This window comes from Ictidomys tridecemlineatus, chromosome 11 (assembly GCF_052094955.1).
Source record: "Ictidomys tridecemlineatus isolate mIctTri1 chromosome 11, mIctTri1.hap1, whole genome shotgun sequence".
Lineage (NCBI taxonomy): Eukaryota > Metazoa > Chordata > Mammalia > Rodentia > Sciuridae > Ictidomys > Ictidomys tridecemlineatus.
Genome location: NC_135487.1, coordinates 25027804 through 25049235, shown reverse-complemented (window position 1 = coordinate 25049235; position 21432 = coordinate 25027804). Strand labels below are relative to the sequence as shown.

General features: G+C 46.9%; 1 protein-coding gene across 3 annotated transcripts; it reads left to right on the top strand.

Moving 5' to 3' along the window:
- The first annotated feature begins 12433 nt into the window (after positions 1–12433).
- C11H1orf216 (chromosome 11 C1orf216 homolog) lies at positions 12434–17440 on the top strand. Of its 3 annotated transcripts, none has more exons than XM_013362171.4 (3): positions 12436–12642; positions 13217–13342; positions 15051–17440. In XM_013362171.4, exons 2-3 carry the CDS (start codon positions 13336–13338, stop codon positions 15743–15745), a joined length of 702 nt encoding a protein of 233 aa, XP_013217625.2. In that variant the 5' UTR covers positions 12436–12642; positions 13217–13335; the 3' UTR covers positions 15746–17440. The 3 variants fall into 3 exon arrangements, with proteins under 3 accessions (XP_013217629.2, XP_013217625.2, XP_013217623.2); XM_013362169.4 differs by having other exon boundaries at positions 13197–13342; XM_013362175.4 differs by lacking the exon at positions 13217–13342 and having other exon boundaries at positions 12434–12642.
- Positions 17441–21432: the final 3992 nt, after the last annotated feature.

Genomic DNA, 21432 nt, shown 5'->3' with positions numbered 1-21432 from the left:
CAGCTAAGCTCTAGAGGTCAGTTGCCTGCTGAAATCACTAGGGGATCCCTTATCTTAATTGTTTCTCTACAAACTTACCCCCACTTTGTGAATTTCTAATGGTCAGGCCAGAAGACCAATATTTTTTTGGGGGGGGCACTGGGAATTGAACCCAGGGGTGCTTTACCACTGAGCTACTTCCCTAGTCTTTTTTTTTTTTTAATTTTGAGATGACTGAACTACATCTTAGCCTTTTTTTTAAACTTTATTTATTTTTTTTGTGTTGAAGATTGAATCCAGTACCTCATACATGCTAAGTAAGCACTCTACTACAGAACCACAATATCCCAATCCCATTTTAACCTTTTTATATTTTTTTTTATGTTGAGACAGGAGTCTCACTGAGTTGCTGAGGTTGGCCTTGAACATGTGATTCTCCTACCTCAGTCTCCCAAATCACTGGGATTACAGGGTGCACCACCATCTCTGGCTCATGACTTTATTGTGTCATCTCTGAAATGTTATTTTCTACCTTCATTTCCTATTCATGGCCTGACAGCCTGGAATGTAGTGTTACCCAGTAAGGATTGAATAAATAATACTGTACTTTTCAGAGGCTCTGTTTATAACTATGAAATGAGGATCCTAATTCATGTCTGTTTTAGAGTTGCTATGAGGTTTAGTTTGGAAAATGTATGTGATGAACACATTATGTCAAGTGCTACTCTGCAAACACTAAAAATTGCCAATATTGGGGCTGGGGTTGTGGCTAGCATGCTCACCTTGCACGTGAGTAGACCTTGGGTTCAATCCTCAGCACCACATAAAAATAAATAAACAAGATAAAGATTGTGTCCATGTGTAACTAAAAAAACATTTTTAAAAAATTGCCAATATCAGGCTGGGGTTGTGGCTCAGCCGTAGAGTACTTGCCTAGCACATTTGAGGCCCTGGGTTTGATTCTCAACACCATCAAAAAATAAATAAAGATGATATTGTGTCCAACTAAAAAATAAATATTAAAAAATTGCCAGTATCACAATAGCATTATATTTTTCTGGTCATCCTTAAAGGCCCTTGTCTCACAAACACCTCAAACTTAACATCTTTAAGAATGTGATTTTTCCTCCTCGGAAAACCTGGTTTTCTTCCTGTGTTTCCCATTTCGATATGTTGCCTCCATGCCTCCAGTCACTCAAGCTGCTTTCCTCTCATGCAATCTGCATAGCTGTCAGAGTAATCTTTATATAAACATAATTTGGATGATGTGCAACAGTACTTAAAACCTTTCAACAGAGCTGAGGGTGTAGCTGGTAAAGCACATGCTTAGCATGCACAAGGCTCTGGATTCAATCCCCAGCATTCAATACATACAATAAAAAAGCTTTTGATGTTTTCCATTGCAATCAGAATTAAGTTTCAACTTCTCACTGCCTACAAGACCCTGCATGATAAAACACTGCTTCCAAATCGCTGATCTACTCTCCCTTCCATCCTTCCCATTTCTTGGATTGCTTTCTTCTCTAACCTCCATTTTAAGCTAATGTATAATTCTTTAAATGTTAGCATAAGTCATTCTCATAAACATCTGTGACCATTATTACCCCTTTCATAACTAGGTAATCTCTGTTAATGTTTACTACTCTTTTGGGTCTTTTATCACAATTTGCCACCTTAATGTTTGTAGAGGACTGTTTTCTCTATTAGACCATAAACTTGAAAATAGATATCAAGCTGGGCACGCCAACACATACTTGTAACCTCCTTGGGAGGCTGAGGCAGGAGGATCACAAGTTCAAGGCCAGCCTCAGCAACTTAGGCCCTGAGAACTTAGTGAAACCCTGTCTCTAAAAGTAAAAAGGGCTGGGGATGTTGCTCAGTGGTCAAGTGCCCCTGGGCTCAATCCCCAGTACAAAAAAAGAAAGGAAAGAAAGATACCATACCTGTTTTAAAAATAAGTGCTTTGGATAGCACCATGACTGGGACGTAAAATTATTCAATAAATAAATACTTTTTGAGCAACAAGTGTTGAGAGGCCTGGAAGAGCTAATGGTGAAAAGCTTGGAGCTGATTTGCTTACAAAGCTTTCAGGTGTAGAATGGAATAGAAGTAACTTGGGTGAGACTGAGTCCTTGTTCTCTCTGCAACTTAAAAGTGGCATGATCTTAGATAAGTCATTCTCTGAATTATTTTTCCACAACTGGAAAATGAAACTCATCGGAAATGACTTGGCTTGGCTCAGAGGGTTATGATTAGGATCAACGGTACAAAGTAATGGGAAAAAATCATGCATATTTAAGGGCCCAGTACTGCAGGCCAATCTAATCCTGAGGAAGGGGTAAGGCAGATACCTCTTCATGCTCTGGCTGAAGGAGGAAACAGAGGCCACACCTCAACAGAGCTCCACAGTCCACCAGCCTGTGGACCTCTCCTAGCAGCGAGTGGTAGCTTGCCATGTGCTAGGGCTTGGGACAGTGATAGGAATGGAGGCCTGCAAACTCCTAGTGAACTGGGGAAATAGGCCTGGCTTGTGTACAGCTGTTGTCAACCTCAGATTTTACCTTTTGAGACTTAGGTGCCAAATCTCTCTGTCCCTTAGTTATATCATCTGGGTCTGCATTATCCATGTCCTTTCCAACCCCTCTCTTCTCTCACCTTAAAGGTTTTTCATTTTCAGTTTATTGATTTAGTTCTTCCCTGTGGTGGGATACATAATGGGAAGAGGTGGTTTGAAGTAGCTACAGCCTGAGGGTGATTGGAAGAAGCTGTGGAGCTGGACTCCTGGGTTCTTCCCTTTCATTTACAGGGAACCACAGTCTGGTATTTTTGATGGTGGGCTAGAGGTGGGGGTGAAGGGGCAGCTGCCAGCTCCAGACTGGAGAATCAGTGGACCTGGTCCAAGGGGTAGAAAGTACAGGGGCAGGGTGGGAAGTGAGCTGGAGTTTGGGTTTTTTCAGCCCTCCTTTCTCTTTTTCTCAGAGGCAGAGAGAAAGAAAAAAGCTGACTGCCCGCCCCTCTTTGTTTGTCTTGTCTAATTTAACTTACGTTATTTATCAAAAAGACAGGTTATTTGGAAAACCAGATGGACCCAGGCAAAAATCATCTGGGTTTTCCAAACATGAAAAATTAGGTTTTAGGAGCCCAGGAGGGGTGTGTGGTGTGTGTGTGTGTGTGTGTGTGTGTGTGTGTGTGTGTGTGTGTTGGGGAGGAGGCCAGGAATATTGAGTGAATGTCTCTAATCAGACCCAGAAATTGTTCCATGACATTCAAGCATTGCCCCCCGCTACCCTTTTTCCTTCAAGTTTTTTGTTGTTGTTTGGTTTGGGTTTTGGTACTGAGAATTGAATCCAGGGGTACTTTACCACTGAGTTACATTCCAAGTCCTTTTTATTTTTTATTTTGAGATATGGTCTTGCTAAGTTCCTGAGACTGGCCTTGAACTTGTGATCTTTCTGCTTCAACCACGGAGTCACTGGGATCATAGGCGTATGCCACTGCTCCTGGCTCTTCTTCAAGTTTTGGTTGGAATCTAAAAATGCAAAAAGTAAAATCTCCATGTTGGTGGCTGGGTGTGCTGAAAGTTTTAATTGCCCAAGGACAAGACCCTGTGAGGGCTGTAGTGGAACAACAGCTAATACCTTTCTCTTTCTCCAGCCTCTATCTCCCACAGAACAGAGAGAAGTACAGGGTACCTTTCTACTCCAGAAACCTCCACTCTCTTGTTCCTTCAGTGTTCCTATCCCAAAGAAATTACAGCAGATTTGGAAATTAGAAATAGAGAAGAATTTACCCTTGAAAGTTTCTAGTGATCAGATGACTAGGGAACACTGGGGATTAAGGGTGGTATCTCCGTTGAATTATCCAGGGAAAGAACTAGCCCATCTTCCTTCTGGTTAACAGTGGCCTGCTTTGTAGCTACAACCAGGAATTTTTAAATCCTGTGGTTCTGTTACCTCCAGGCAGCAAAGTTATTAGGAAGGAATTGAAGCAGGAGGCCATGGAGGCACAGCTTTTGGCTGCAACAGAGAAGTGTTCTGGCTGCAAACAGTGAGCCATCCCATTTATACACACACATGCAGAACACAGCCAAGACCTTTTGTGGCCTGAAGAATCTTTGGCACCAGCAATAGCACTTGTCCCATTGCGAGTGTCATTTTTAAAAGTGTCATTGGACTGTGAAAGCCACTTAATAACTTGATCTCATCTGAATAATCTGAATTAATACTAGCTCCACAGTTGTGAGGATTAAATAGACATTTGTAAAGTGTCTGCCTCAAGGGCCTGGCACATGGTAAATCTCAACGAATGCTTGTTGAATGAATGGATCCATGAATCTGAGTATTAAGGCTGCCCTGACCATTTCTGAGAAACAGTATTTAACAGCCTCAATAACTGAGACTTGTGTGCTGTCCCACGGAGCCTGGAGCCTAGAGCCTGAGGCATGATATAAATCTGGGGTTCATTTAACATGTTTTTTGAGTTCAGTGTATGGGGTGAACCCTTTCATGAAGGTCTTCTTGGCCCAGGCTGGAAACACCATGAGATGGCCTTCCATTAGCAACTTCAGGAATCGTCCCAGCTGCAGAGCACCTTGCTCAAGGTCATGTCTCTTCTCAACACAACTCACATCCAGGGACAACAGATGCAAAAAGACCTGGCCATCTCAGCTGATTTGGGGACAACTCTGAAGGGCCATTCTAACTTCAGAGCTTCTTGTGAGATAGGCTGTGACTAGCACAGGTCTATATCACAGCTCTACCCTTTCATTTGTTTACTTTGAGACAGCCTTGCTGAATTACCCAGGCGGGCCTTGAACTTGAGATTCCCCTGCCTTAGCCTCCTGAGTTGCTAGGATTTCAGTGTGTGCCACTATGCCCAGCTCCAAGGGGGATACTTGAGATTGAACTCAGAGGCACTCAACTGAGTTGCTTAGCGCCTTGCTATTACTGAGGTTGGCTTTGAACTTGCGATCCTCCTGCCTCTGCCTCCCAAACTGCCACTGGGGTTACAAGCGTGTGCCACCGTGCTCAGCCCAAGGTAACTTTCTTTTTTCTTTAAATACTTCTATTTTATTTATTCATTTCTATATGGTGCTGAGGATCGAACCCAGTGCCTCACTCATAATAGGCGAGCACTCTACCGCTGAGCCACAACCCCAGCCCCCAACATAACTTCTTAATAAATATTCTCCTTGCTAAACTGACTTAGATTCAGCTTCTGGGAGAATACAGCTTGTGGCCAAGGATGTAGGAAAGAACAGACTCCTTCACAATGTGCATTGGATGTATTGATGGTTCCTCCTTCTGCCCACCAGAGGGCAGCAGCTTCTCAGCAACCTGCCCTCCTGAGGCCCACCCCCAAAGAGTGTGTTTGAGGCCTTCTGTCTGGTCCCTTTCCACCACCTGTATTAGACAGGATCACCTCCCTTACTTTGTCTACCCTCCTGTTCAGGGAAAGAACACTCTGAAACTATCTAGGCCTGTTTTGTCCTGGAACTCTACTACTGCCAGCTCTGAAGGCCAATCAGTCTTCTGACTGGGTCCCTCCCACCTCTTCAGCTGGGCAAACTTACCCCAGTTCTCCCGCCTCTCACATTTACCACCCACAATAGATTTGTTTTCTGTGTGACAAGGTAATTATGAGTTTGGGGCTGGGAGGCCTAGGGGCCAGTCTGAGGATGGTCACTTCCATCTGGCTCTCCCTGCTCTGCTAACATTATTGATTTTTAGTTTTATTTATTATTATGATGTGTGTGCCTGTGTGTGTGTGTGTGTGTGAGAGAGAGAGAGAGAGAGAGAGAGAGATCTGGCCCTGGTGACATGAGATATGGAGGCGAGAGAGCAAGAGCAAAATTTATTCTTGTCATAATTTAACTTCTTAAAAACTATCCACCCACCTAGCTTTTTTTTTTTTTTTTTTTTTTTTGTACTGGAGGTTTTGTCGATGTTGTTTGGCAGTGGGAGGAGGGTATCGGGGCTCAAACCCAGGGCCTCCTGCATGCTAAGCAAGCACTGTATCACTGAACTACATCCACAGACCTTTTTGTTTTACCTTGAGAAAGGGTCTCACTCAATTGCCCAAGCAACTCGAACTTGCCTCTCAGCCTCCTAAGTAACTGGGACTCTAGATGTGCTATTCCACACTGGCTGGAGTTTACTTATTTTCATTCTGTTCCCAAGTCCCCAAAGTATTCCCAAAGATTCTTCTGGGAATTGGAGCCAGATGTGGCTACTAACAAAAGGTTCTTATTTTTTTTTTTAAAGAGAGAGTGAGAGAATTTTTTAAAATATTTTATCTTTTAGTTATCGGTGGACACAATATCTTTGTTTGTATGTGGTGCTGAGGATTGAACCCAGGCCACACACATGCCAGGCGAGCACGCTACTGCTTGAGCCACATCCCCAGCCCTAACAAAAGGTTCTGTACCTGCTCTCCCCCATTCCTCTTATCGTTCACCTGTAACCATATCTGGCTCCAATTCCCAGAAAACTCTCTGGAAATACTTCATCCAGCAAATCTTTATTGCATTCCCAATACCTATCAATAATTTCTAGATTAAACTCCCAACTTCCTGCTTCTTTCTCTGCCTGCCCTGCCTTCTTGGATCAGTCCTGAGACAGGCCATTTTATGTTGCTATGTGCCTTTTAATTTTCTTTCTTTATTATTTGTTTATATATATGTGCGTGTGTGTGTGTGTGTGTGTGTGTGTGTGTGTGTATGTGTGTTTATTTCCCCATCACTTTCTATGGGTGTGAGAAAAACCTGATCAGGAAGCTCTGGGGAGAGATTGGGATTGGGTGCAGCCAGTTCAAAGAGCAATGCCTGCATGGCCTTCAGGCCTCCCATAATTGACTCCACTTCCTTACAGGGAAGAGGAAGGGCAAGCTTTAGGCAATGCATTAGAAGTAGGAGGGGTGCTCTGAACTGCAGTGATTGCTGTGGGAATCAGCTGAGCTGGAGGGCGATTTGTGGGGCCACGTTCCCCCAGCCTGTTTTCTCTGTGTGTGCCAAGAGAATGAATAAATCATTGTTCAGGGGCGGGATGCAGCTGCCCAGCTCCTCCCCTCGGCACATGCCCCAACTCCAGCTTCTCCATTGAGGGCTGCTGGAGCAGAGCGGTTTATACACCCAGCTCCCCAAATCCTATTGAGGCCTCCCCCTCTGCACGAGCCACCGGCTCCAAGCTCATTCAGCCTAGTGCTTTGTGCTGGGGGTTAAGTGGTTACATGTGGGGGGCACCCAGAAAGGACCTGTCAGGCCCTGAAAGACTGTGCTGATGCCGTGCCCTCCTACTGATGAATGGGGTGGGTGGAGGAGAAGTGGGCGGCCAAAGGGTGGGGTAGGGGAGAGGGCAAGGGATTATAGAGTCCACAGAGGCAGCTGCTGAGAAGAGGGTAGAAGAGGCACCCCCTTCCCTCATTCCTCCTGCAGTTCAGCTTCTCCATCTAGCTCACTCTGTTGTAGGCTTCTGGGATGTTCAACAGCCTCTGGACCTTGAATTTGGCTTTTCTGGTCTCTCGGTGCAAGAGGGATGGAAGAGGCCATTTAACAAGTTGGGTGTACTGCAGAGAAAGAATATACTACCTTTCTTCTAGCAGCTCCAAAACACCCTCCATTCTCTTTTGTCCCTTGGTGGGTAAGAGGAAAGATCAGAGGACAATTCATTTTCTAGTTTCATCTGGTACAGAGGGTTTCAAACTGCCCCATTGAGCTTTAAAAGCTTCCTTGGGGCTGGAGGTATAGTTTGGTGGAAGAGCTCTTGCCTAGCAGGTGTGAGACCCAGTGCAAAAATAAATAAATATATACAAATAAATTTAAAAAATAAAGAATAAAGAAAAGAGAGAGAGAGATTCCAAAGCTAAAAAAAATAGCTTTTAAAACTTTATTGGATGTACCTTACCCTCATTTCACAGCTGAGAAAATAGCCATGTTGAGAGCAAAGGAATGGCCATGTTTTACCTATGGTGGTTACAGAGTCATTCTGATAGACTCTTTACCTTTAAGAGGCAATGGAGAAATGGATAAACAAAACAACTAGGTCACCAGCTTCCTAGGTGCCTCTCTCTTTCTCTCAGCCAATTCTGGGGAGGAATTTTCCTTCTAATCTGTCATAAGAGCTCCAGTATATCAAAGTTCCTCCAGACTGTGCCTGTATTGGGAGCCCAAGTAACAATGTTCAAAACTATAATGTTATTCAACAATTTTCAAGGTGTGTTATCCTTGCTTAGCTCAAAAAAGTTAAGATGATTTGATTTGCCTAAGTTCCCATAGCCAAATGGGAAAGTTGACAAGTGATGTAAACTCAGGAAGAGAGAAGACAGCAGGTAGCAATGTGGCTTGTATTCTGGAACTAGACTATTCTGATGGGGAAGGTCTGGGGACTTTCCCGGTTATTCCCCTCTGCCCTCAGGGTGCCTGAGCTTCTTGGACTGGTGGTCAAGACCTTGCACAGTTGGGCCAACTATTATTCAGTCTTATCTCCTTCCGTTCTCCCCTACCCTCAAGTTTTAGCTAGGCTGGTCTACTGTTTTCTGATCACATTCAGAATATGTGGTCTCCTATGCTTTCTTCTTTCTCTTAGTGAACTTCTAGTCATCCCTCAAGGCCTAGCTCAAATGTTACCTTGGTGAAACCTCTCCTTTCCCTCTTTTATGTTTATTAATTTTGCCTCCTAGCTCTACTGCAGAATCTATCAAGCTGTACAGCCCATTCTCTTGTGTCTGTCTCCCTTTCTAAGTAGGTAGCTCCCCAAGGCCAGTACCCTTCTGATTCTTCTCTGACTCCGCATCACAGCATCTGGCCCAAGGTGGGCACTGTGTTTGTAACTATGCTGCATGTGAATGAATGAATGGGAAGGGATAAGATCTTTGAGGCTGTAACACCCTGATACTACCTACCCCTTCTTCCTGGGTTTACTGACATGAAGAAATTATCTACCTATTAGAAACTCCCATTCATGTCCTATTTCTTGGATCAGAATTTCATCTCCTCTTGTCTTCTTGCCTGACACCCAGACACTGGGGCCTGGGTCTGGCTACTCACTGCTAGCCTCTCCTGGCTCTGATATCTGTCTGTTTGCCAATAATCTTATTCACTGCCCATTGCTGGATCTTCATGATAGCCTGGCCTGCAACAGAGCCCTGTTCAGGATGGTACTGGTCATCTGGTGATTTCTGTATCCCTGCCAATTAAGTTTCTGACATGTATATAGAGAGGTGGACACAGCCATAGATACCCCTTCATTTGGCATGATTGATTCCCTGGTGTCCAGACTGGAGAAGCCTCTGATGAATGAATAACAGGCATCCCTACATTTGCTTTTCTGTCTCCATGTAGACATAGATACCTCTGCCTTCCTGGGGCTTTTTGTTCTCCAGGTTCTGAGGTCTCTGAAAATTATACAGTATCCCAGGATCACAGTCTGAGCACTGACTGGTTAATTATACAGTCTTGGAGTATCCATACAACATTGCCCTTGATAAGTAAAAAGTGGCCACAGTCTGATGCCCTTGGAATTCACTTGATTTATCAGGAATTATGTTATTTGGCAGCAAGTAATTTTATAGAACAATGGAACTGATGACCCAGCTATGTCAGGTTGGGGTGCTGCCTTACAGAGTATGATATAGGCTTTAAATCAATTAGATGACATATAAATGTGTGAACACACACACACACACACACACACACACCACACACAATATGTGTATATATTTAAATGGTGTCTTCCTATGTTGCCCAGGCTGGCCCCAAACTCCTGGGCTCAAGCAATCCTCTTGCCTCAGCATCCTGAATAGCTGGGACTACCTGCATGTGCAATCATGCTTGTCTTCCATCTATAATTCTTTGTGTTTTATATCAAGAATATATGTGAAGAGTTAGAGGTGGGTGAGGCACCTTAGGTGATTACACCTAAGTTCTCCAAGAGTTTGCTTCCTGTCTCTGAGATTCTAGGTTCTACAGGTCAGGAGATTTTAGCATCAAAGAAGGGATGTTTCTAACCAGGAACAGAAAGATGATTCCATTGCATTTCAGGCTCCTTACAGCACTAGAGGAGTAGAAGAAAGGGGGAATCACAGGGAGACTGAACTGATAATGGCTGTCAAGGGGAAATGGAGTAGGTACTATTTACGAGTGCTGAGAGATGCATGAGTGGAACCTAGGTTTTGTTTATGTTCTACAGAATTAACAAGTTCATTTTTGGACAGGGCCAGAAGGGACCTGTCAACAACCTGGCTTCTTTTGATTGTCAATGAGAGAAATTGCAGTCAAGTTAGGTTTGGAAAAAAAAGAGCCTCTTGGGAAGGTATCAAAACTATAAATGGATTGGACTTCTATCTTTCATTTCTGCTTCTGTGTGTCAGCATCTCCTATAGACTGCCTTCTTTCACATGTTGGGGAATATGACTGCTGCAGCCCTAGGCTTCCATCTTCCCTACTTCATCTCCCTTTACATTTCATTTCAGAAAGTCTCAGAAGAGAACTCTGGCGCACCTGGAGGGGTTTCTATCCTTGGACTCAGCAGGCCCTTGAATCATGCATGATTAGAGCAGAAAGAGACAGAGCCTGAAGGTACACCAGTTAGATGACTTTACGGCTCTCTAGTGTGGGGAGACTTACATAATCCTAAACACCAAAGCTCAGAATGTTAAGAATGAGGATTTGGGTGAAGTCAAGGGACTTCAGCAGAAAGTAAAAGGGGAAGACTAGGTAGACCTCAGGACCTGGTGTAGAAATGGGGCTGAGGACACTACCTGTATTTTCCCAGCTTGGGGAAGGGGAGTGACCTAAGTTTGAATGACTTTTACTTCTAACTTTTCTTTTTTATTTCCAATTTGCATTTTTCCTTCTTTTTTTAGTACTGGGGCTTGAACCCAGTGTATATGTGTGTGTGTGGGGGGGCGCTCTACTACTGATCTACATCCCCAACCCTTTTCAATTTTGAGACAGGGTTTCACTAAGTAGCTGAGGCTGGCCTAGCCCTGTGATCCTCCTACCTCAGCCTCCAGAGTTGCTGGGAATATAGTTGTGTGCCACTGCCCCTGGCTCCTGTTCGCTTCTAAAATAGAAGTTGTCCTAATCATATTTTTTTCCTTTTTCTTTTTTTTTAATGGGGGAGGGGAGTTTACCAGGGATTGAATTTAGGGGCACTTGACTGCTGAGCCACAACCCAAGCCCAAAGCACTGAGTTGCTTAGTGCCTCACTTTTTGCTGAGGCTGGCTTTGAACTCACAATCCTCCTGTTTCAGCCTCCGGAATCCCTAGGATTACAGGAGTGTGTCACTGCACCCAGCTTTTCTTTCTCTTTTCTTTTCTAATGTAAGATTTGGGGGCTGGGGTTGTGGCTCAGTGGTAGAGCACTTGCCTAGCATGTGCGAGGCGCTGAGTTCGATTCTCAGCACCACATATAAATAAATGAATAAAATAAAGATCCATCAACATCTAAAAAAATTTGAAAAAAAAAAAAAGATTTGGTGTGTGTGTGGGGGGGGCGGTGTTTGTGTGCAGTGCTAGGGATGATCTAGGGCCTGGTGAGCGCTAGGCAAGCACTTCATCACTGAGCTACACCCCAGCCCTTTTAGTGTACCATTTAGTTTCTAGGTTGCAGAATGATGAGTTGTAATCAAGTTGGAACCTAAGGAAGATGCCGCATATCATTAGGGTCAGCAGTTATCTTATCTGATTGCAAACTGGGCCCCCAACCTCTATACGTTTCTCTCAAGAAGGAAGGGGGCGGGGAGGAAGCTTCAGTAAGTAGAACTGAGAAGGATCCATTGGAGTTGGGATCCTGGCATCTTATCCAGTTCCCTCTCACTAGGGCGGCAACACAGGAGTCCACTGCGCAGGCTCCACGGAGGAGGGGCTCTCCCCTGAGGAGCTGCAGCGTGGTGGGAGCCTGGAGCCCTGAGCCACACCGGATTGTCTGTTTTCTCTTACAACATAACTTTCATTAAACGAATTTAGTCAAATAAGCACATCATGGATGTATAATTCCAAATTGTGATAAACATGCTGTGAAGGAAAGGAACAAAAGTGCCCTGAGATAGTGTAAAAGGGGGAATGCATCTGATCTAGAGAATTTGTGAAAAAAGACCTGAAATATGAGTACATCGAGAGGGGGAGAGAATTTTAGGCAGAAGATGGGTGTGTGCAAAAGACACCGAATGTCAAAAAGCAGCGTGAGACCCCACTAGAGGGGACGGCAGACCCAGAAGCTGCAGCCTTTTAGGATTTCCCCTGCAATGGGGAAGGCTTTGAAGGTTTTTAAGAAGGATGATGGTGCATGATCAGGTTTTCAGCTCGGAAATGTCGCTGTGCCTGCAAGTGAAGCGGCAGAACGATCGCAGGGGCCAGGCGAGTGCATCTAGGAGATGACATCCGACCTGGAAGGCCTGGGTTCAGCATCCGGAGGTGGGGGCGGCGGTTCCTGCGCGGAGAACCGAACTGGCCCACGTGGGCCGCCCCGCCCCGCCCCGCTGCGCAGACGCCGCCAGACTCCGCAGTACCCGCCCGAGGCTGGGCGCGTAGCTTGGTGACCCTCACGTTCACCCCGGCGGCGTGGACGCCGCGGCCCAGGGACCCCCGGCCCACAGTGACGAGTTCCCAGAGAGCTGGGTCAGACGGAACCAGCGCCAGCCCCGCGGAGAAGGCGCCTCTAGGCCGTGAGTCTGGGCCCAGATGGAAGGCTTGGGGCCCAGCCGCGGGAGTGCGGGGCGGGAGTCGCAGCCTCAGCCCAGCTGTCTTCTGCCTCCTAGGGGAGACTCCATCTCCTGCAGGGAGGCCACCAGTCCCCATTTTACAGCAAACTGCAGATGAATTGGGGGAGATCTTGATCCTGGGATGTCTGGGTTCTCATTTTACCATCTCTGACAACCGGGGGTCCCTAACCCCACCCGACCCCATCACAGCTTCCTTCGTGGCCCCGCCCAAGTTTAGGGAAGAGGGAAGATCTCTAGGCACCCTCCCACAAGCCAGAGGGATGGTGGTAAGGGGTTTACAAAGGCCTTACACTTTCCCTCAGGAACTTCTACCCACTATTGGATGTGGTGAGGGTCCCTGCCACCTATAGAGGTCCTTCTAGTGACTGTTCCACTTAATAGTACCTCCAACTTTGTGTGTATGTGTGGGTGGGTGCTGAGGATTGAACTCAGGTGCTCTACCACAAAGCTACATCCCTAGTCCTTTTGATTTTTTTTATTGTTTTATTTTGAGACAGTATCTCCCTAAATTACCCAGGCTGACTTCGGATTTGTGATCCTCCTGCTTCAGTCTTCCTAGTCACTGGGATTACAGGCGCGCAAAACCATACCTGGCTCCCTCGCCCTTAATGATCATCGATTCTTCTAATCCTAGCAATGTGTGGTCAGTAGAAACCTTTTGTCAATTCAACCCTCTCATTTGGTGGAAAATGTTTTTTAGGGAAGGAAGAGTGGTGTGGTATGCCCTCTCTCCAGGGCCTTGGTGGAGCAAGATGGGCGCAGAGACATAATATAGAAAACATGTACCCAGGGGGCTGGGGATATGACTCAGTTGGTAGAGTGCTTGCCTTGCATGCACAAGGCCCTGGGTTCAATCCCCAGCACCACACACACACACACACACACACACACACACACACACACACACACAGAACAAAAACAAACAAAAAAACAAAGAAAGGAGAGGGAGAGAGAGAGAGAGAGAGAAAGAAAGCATGTACCCAGGACACTGGGAGAAAAGGGGCAAGCTCAAAAGAGAGGTTTATCAGTGAGAGAAGTGGGGGATAGTTGCTCTAGGGCAGAAGAGGGAACTAAAGCCAGCTGTTGCAGCCCTGGGCCCACTGCAGTAGCCCCTGTTACCCTTGACTCCTTCCTGAGTACTAAAATCCCACTGCAGCCCCCTCTCCCACTCACTGGCTCAGAAGTATGTGCTGACACCTGAAAGAGCCAGGCTCTATGCTGACTCCTGGGAATATGAGGTAGGATACATAAAGAAGGTTCAGGTTTAGTCAGGGAGCCAGATTATAAACTACTGTTACAAAATTATTCAAGTAAATAAATAATTCCAGTTGAATAGACAATTACTGACCATAAACCATATGTGCCAGGGATAGGAAATAAGACAGTGTGAATCCAGAGTAGTAGGAGCCAGAGGAAGACATAATTCACCATTTTGTGTATATTGGGGCAGTGGGGAGAAGATCAGAAAGGCTTCAGAGAGGTAGAGATACAAAAGCCTGGTTTTAAAGTACAAAAAGGAATTTACTAGGAGGAAAAGGAGGAGCTTAGTGGGGAGGGGCAAGGCAGGATATTGTAGGCCAGAGGACTAGTGTGAGGAAACTAATGTTGTGTTTTGAGTTCTCTGGGCACTTTGGTGTGATGGGAGGAACAGAGTGATAAGAGGCAAGTACTGATGGGTTCTCATGGGCCAGATCAAACAGGGCCTGGTAGGTCACGTAGAGGGTTAACAGGAGTTTAGGGATGGCGCTCATTGCTGTGAGTACACCCCCACACACATGGAGTTCACACTTTTTAACTGGAGGTAAATCAATGAAAAAACTGTGGCAATAATCCAGGTAAGAAATGGTGTGAACCAAGTGGTAGTTAGGAGGAAGAATTGTCACAATTTGATGACCAATGAGATGGGGCAAGGAAGGAGAATGAGTAGCCCAGGATGCTCCTAATCTTCTAGCTAGAATGACTGAATAGAGAGTGGAGCCATCTAGCTGAGGACACTCAGCCAGAGGGAGGACTGGTTTGGACATAGAGAATATGAGGAGCCTGTGGTCGGTTCAGAGAGGATAGCAATTGGATCTAGGCTGAATACAGAATTAAGAGTCACCAACATACAGCAGAGAATGGGGTCATCTGGGGAGAAGTGTGCAGAATGAGAAGGAACTTGCTTCAGAGGACTGAGGAAAACCCTATATGGTAGACGGAGGATAAATGGAGAGACAGAGAGGAAGAAAACCTTGAAGGGAAGTGTTGCTAGCAGGGTCAAGGGAAGGGACTGAACTGTAGCTAAGTTGCCATGATCTCAGGCCACCCCACCCTGACCTGCTGTCGCTCATTCTTCTGCTTCCCCTTCACAGACCAGATGTTCGCCATCCAGCCAGGGCTAGCCGAAGGGGACCAGTTCTTGGGGGGCCTGTCTCCTGGAGTATGTCAGCCCAAGCTCCAGCCAGACAGCAACTCCAACTTCTTGGAGAGTGCCAGGGATGCCAATGAGAATTGGCATGGGATGCCAAGCAAACTGGACCCCATCCTGACAAGGAACACCTCTGAGCTGCCTTCTGACAACCAGTACTTCCAGGCTTCTGGACTCCCTGAGGAGGGGATTCGTAGCCCCCCAGAAGGTGCAGAAATTCCTGGTGCTGAGCCTGAAAAGAGAGGTGGTGCCAGCACTATCTGCTCTCCTCTGGAGGACAATGGCTATGCCAGCAGCTCCTTGAGCATTGACAGTCCTAGCAGCAGTCCTGAGCCTGCCTGTGGGACCCCTCGAGGTCCTGGCCCTCCAGATTCCCTTCTGCCCTCCGTGGCCCAGGCTGTGCAGCAGCTGCAGGCTCAGGAGCGCTACAAAGAGCAGGAGAAGGAGAAGCATCATGTACACTTGGTGATGTACCGTCGCCTGGCACTGCTCCAGTGGATCCGGGGTCTGCAGCACCAGTTGGTTGACCAGCAGGCACGTCTGCAGGAGAGCTTCGACACCATCCTAGACAACCGAAAGGAGCTGATCCGCTGTCTCCAGCAGAGGGCAGCACCATCCAGATCCCAGGACCAGGGCTAAGGGTGTGCCTACATAAGTGTGCAAAAGCATAAGTGTATGTATGTAGGCATGTATGTGGTTGTGCACAAATAAGTACACGATTTTTTGTTGGCATGAATTCAGGTAAGCATGAGTGTATATGTGCTAACATGCAGGCAGGTGTGTATAGGCACATGTGAATGAACTTAAGTGCACTGTATGCGCACTTGTGTACATACAAGCTAACTTATATGTATGAGTGAATAAGAGTGAATGCGTATGTATAGCACGTATGTAACAGTAAATTTATATATGCATGTATGGACGGGTACCCAGGAATGTATATGTGCATGAGGGAGGATGTACATGCAAAAGATATGTATGCATATACATGAGTTTGTGTGTATAGGCTTGTGCTGTGTATGTGAGTGAATCCTTGTTTGTTCAGGACTGTGAAGGGGTGCATGTGTGCAGGTGCGGGCATGAGAAGTGTCTGTTGGAGACACGTATTTGCAGACGGATTCATGAGCACATGTGTGCAAATATATATTCAGTTGCACCTGTAGGGCATCTACCCATGCCGTCACCCATGGTCTACCCTGGCTTTTTTTCTCCACTGAGTTCCACTGCTTCCTAGAGAGAATGGGCTAGCTTACTGTCATTTACCTTGGGGCTTCCCAGGCCACCTTTCTTTTTCCTATTCCCTCACTTAACCCAGACCTTGCTCTGATAAGGCTGTTGTCCCTGGTTTTGGCTTTAATTCTGGCCCATCATGGCACTTTGGCTGCAGTTTTGTTGGGGCAGTTGGTGAAGAATGGATATTGGAGGGAACTGGAGAATTATGGCAGGGGTGAAAGTGAGGACAGAGAATGAGATAGGGGACTGTCCCTCTTGAACTCCAACTTTGACCATATGGGAAATGGGGGTGGGGGGATGACAGTGGCAGAAGTCTGAAGAATAGGAGAATGGGTATTATAAAATACCAGTTTCCAAACAACCATACCTCTCCCCTGGAAAAGGAGCTGTTGAAAACCACATTATTTTAAGCTTCTGATGAAAAGGATTGTGTGCTTATAAGCGTACAAGTAACAGGCAAGGTGTTCCAGGGCCATTAGGGAAAATCTCACTTCCCTCTCTGAGCCTCTACCTTGCCATGCCTTTCTGGTTTAGAGCATTGGATATATGATTAATTTGGTCTATTTCTCTGAAATCAGTTTGTCAGGAGGAATCGGAGCTCAGCTTTCCAGGTACACAGGGGACAGTGTCAGCCTCACCTCCAGAAGCTCTTAGGATGTTGGATCATACCCCTTTCTGTCACTATATAACCCTTTAAACAGAGATTGATAGGCTCCATGGAGCTCCAAATGCTTCATGAGTTGGAGAGCTGCTGAGTCTTGAGAACAACTGAGGTAGCAGAGCTCTCTGCTTTGCTTCTGGGAGCCAAGAGAATGCAACATCATGGTGAGCAGTGGCACAAAGAGGGAACACAGGCAGGCGAGTAAAAGCAAGGAAGTCACTGCTACTGCCTCTGTCCTCAGTCTCCCCATCTACAAAACATGGGAACATTTTTAGTCTGTCTCTTAAAGAGTTTCATCTCTTATGGGTGGTGAAAGATATAGGGGGTAGGCGTGAGATGTGGATCCTGGGGGCTTTCCTCTCTGTAGAACTTGCATGTTGAATGTGAACTTGGTCTCTGGACCTACACAGGAAGAATAAATTGAAGCAGAGAATTAAAAATTTTTTTGAGTATGTGTTTCTATTCCGTCTGTTGCCTGGTACCCTCTTCCACAGTCTGAAGTCATCTTTTGAACAAAGTCCTTGGTTAGAAACCAAGCAGAGAAGTTGGGGAAATACCAAAGAGGAAGAATTCAGACTCCTGTGCCTAGCAATTTTAGGGGCTTCACAGTCTTGATGGAGGAGACTTGGTCTCTCCCCTGAAAACTCCATTTAGGACTGTCCTTGTCCTTTGGACCTGAATGGATTGTGAGAGACCACATACCACGTACACATTCACATACTCTGCCTTGGAGTCACCACTGCTGTGGAGTAAAATACTGAGTGAAGATCCTTAGATGGTTCTGAGGAGTATGCAGTTATATTTCATTTTATTGGTGTTGGGAGTTGAACCCAGGGCTTGTGCAGGCTAGGCAAGTGCTGTACCATTGAGCTATACCTAGTCCCCAGATGTAATTGTAATGCATGCAATTGAGTTCAGATATTAGTTGATAACAATTTAGATTTTATCTTCTACTCTAGAGTAGTTTGCATGACGGTTTATTCTAAAGATTTCAAGGGTTTGGGATTTTTTAAATATTTCATGTTTGGACACAATGCCTTTATTTTTTATTTTTATGTGGTGCTGAGGATCGAACCCAGTGCCCCACACATGCCAGGCAAGTGCTCTACCACTGAGCCATAACCCCAGCCCCATGGGGGTTCAGGATTTAACTCAGTGGTAAAGCATTGGCCTAGCCTTCACAAGACCTGGGATTCCATCCCCAGGACTGTGTGTGTGAGTGCTGGGCCCAATTTCCAAGTCTGATATCCCCCAAGTCTGGGGTTCGAGCCCCTGATCCTCCTGGGTCCAGCAGTCACTATAGCTGGCCTGGCCTTTCCTCTCCAAAATACATTATTTTTATAAGTGAGGTATATTAATTTTCTACTGCTGCATAATGAATTGCCCTAAAATTTAGTGGTTTAAATCAATACACATTTTTTTTATATCTTTTTGTAAGTCAAGAATCTGGTTATAGCTTAGCTGGATTTTATGTTTTTATGTGTCAATCTTTTTTTTTTTTAATGTTTTCTTAGTTGTAGATGGACAACTTTATTTTATTTATTTATTTTTATGTGGTGCTGAGGATCAAACCCAGTGCCTTACACATGCCAGGCAAGTGCTCTGCCACTGAGCCACAACCCCAGCCCTTATGTATCAATCTCTTGATTAAGGCATTAGGTCCTGGGCCTATGATGATTTAATTTGTTGGTACCATTCAGTTCCTTTCAGGCTGTTGGGCTAGAGGCCACTTTCAGTTGCTTCTCATGTGAATGGCATTTCAAACACAGCAGCTTATTTTATCAGAGCATGCAAACCAAGAAAGCAATAAGGTGCTAGCAAGTCACAATTTTCTGAAACCTAGCCTCAGAATTGATATCCCCTCAATGTTGCCATATTCTATGGTAGAAGCAAGTTACTCAAGGGGAGGATATTACATAAGGCTATAAATACCAGGAGACAGGGTTCATCCAGGGCCATCTTAGAGTTTGTCTATAGTTATTAGTTTTTCTTTTTCTTTTTTTTCTTTCTTGTAGTACTAGGGATTGAACCCAGGTCCTTGCACATGCTAGGCAAGCACTCCACACTGAGCTACATCCCCAGCCCCTTTTAAATTTTGAGACAGGTCTTGCTAAGTTGCCCAGTTTAACCTTGAACTTGCAAATCTCTTGCCCCATCAAGTATGGTCAGAGGGAATGGGTTAAAGCCTTAAAGCCTGGAATGCAAGGAGGCAGGAAATGAACTGGGAACTGAGGAAGAGTGCGAAGAGTGTGATAATGGTAGGTGGTTTCTCTAGTCCCAGGTCTGGCATTTTAGGGTTCTGTGTAGTGGCTCTCCTTAAGCAGATTGAATGCCCCCTATTGGTAGTCTGTGACCTTTCTACCTGCCTGTTTCCTTCAAGCCTCATTCAAAACTCAAGTGTGTTAATATCTGAACATAGTAGCAGGAAAAGGTCACAGGAACAGGAAGCAGAGCTGAGAAAACCAGCAGAAGTCCAGGCAGCAGAGAATAGTAATTTCTAGTATAGACTGGTCCCAGAGGTCCTGGATCCTCCACTTCCTAGCTGTGCCTCACTTTCCTTAGCCTGTAAAATGGGAGGCAATCATAGTACTAATCTCGCAGTTATGTAAGAGGTGAGTGACTGTAGAGGGCTCAGACCTGAACCTGGCACATACGAAGTAGTCCATAAATGTGAGCTGTTATTATCTGACTAGGAGAGGATAGGAATACCCTCAGAGGTAGGAGATGCAGCTGAGCGGTTGTGCTGTATATTAAAAAGCTTTGCTGAAGGGCACCCATGAGTTTAATGGATGATGGTGGTGAAAAGAGCAGAATGAGATGGGCATCTTCTGAGATCTGAGCCAGAACTCAAATCCACACATGCCCACACCCATCAGGCACCCAGTTACTCAGGAACCAGACTCCAAACTGCCCGTGCATGCAACTACGGATGCACCATCGCTCACACTCACAAATGCACACTCAGAGACACAGACCATGCACTCCCCACCCTCCAGTCTCAGAAATAAGACTACGGATTGTCAGAAGTGAGTCTGCTCTTCCTCTCCGGTCTGTGGGCATTTCCAGGCGAAACTTGCCCAGATCCTCCCGCCGCCCGCACCCCTGCTCCTTGCCCCAACGCGGAGGCTTCAACCGGTCGATGTCCTAAATGGGTTCCATTCTCATTTATCACCAAATAGATTTGAGGAGACATTCGTTTGGTTGAGCGACTGGCAAGCAGGGGGACAGGGGTGGCGGGGAGAAAGGCCAGGGGCGGAGAGAGTTTTGTGGTGCTAAATCTCAGATGTCAGAGCCTGGGAAGGGGCTGGTCCCCCGGGTCCTCCCACACATTGGGGATGAAAGAGGGCTCCGGCTTTGAGGTGGGGACTCGGGCGTGGCGGGGGCGCGAGGGGGAGCTCCAGGGCTCCGCGCGAGGGACTAGGGAGAGGGCCCGGGCGACGCTCAGCTGGTGTTCAGTGGTTCTGGGGGGGGGGCTCGTCCCCCAAAAGCGAAGACAAAGGGGCGGCCTCCCCGGAGCCCAGCGGCACAAAGCGGGGACCGGGCGGGGCGGAGCCCGCCCACTGGCCGCCCGCACCCGACCGCTGATCCGCGAGATCCCGAGCGCGGTTCCCGGCGCCTAATCCCAACAAGCATGAAAACGGCTCGGCCGGCCCGCCAGCAGGCCCTTTGTCCGGACCCCTCGCGGGACAGCTGCAGCCGGGTCCCCTCCCTCTTTTGTGTCTCCTCCTCGCCGCCTGCTCCGCCCTCCTCACCTCAGCTGCCGGCGAGGCCGCGAACCGTCCCGGGCTTTCGCCTCCCACCCTCGGGCGCACAAAGCGGGGCAGCGTCCCTCATCTGGGGGAGGGAGGATTAACCCCGGGGTCTGCGGGAGGGCTGGGGCCGCGGAGGGAAGAGGAGAGGGCTGCGGGTGCGCCTTCCTCTGGAGCGTAGGGGTGCGGGGTGATGTGGGCCTGCAAGTGGGAACATAGACGTGGGACCGGATCGTGGGTGCGTGCGGTGCACAGGGAGGGAGTCAGAGGGCTGGAGGGGACCCAGCATTCAGTAGCAGCTCTCAGAAGCAGGAAGTCTCCCTAGACCGTGATGCACCCCTGGACTGTTGTCCGGACCTCTCGGTGGCCTCTCCCAAACCTCTTGCTCCCTCTGCCCCTACCCTACCTGCATGTCCACCTGTGCACTGGGCACCTCCATCCAGCTGACTCACCGGCAGCTCAGAATTCCCAGGCCAGAAAAGAAGCTCATTTCCTGCCCACGTACAAAGCCACTCAGGTCACACCAGGCACTTGGGTGAGATGGGCCTCAGGCCCTCTTTCCTTACTCCTCCTGCCAACCAGACACTAGGTCCTGTCCCTACCACCTCCCAGCACATCTGCAGTCCGTGCCCTCCTCTGGGGTCCCACTTCTATTGCCTGGATTCAGGCCACTGTTATCTGGA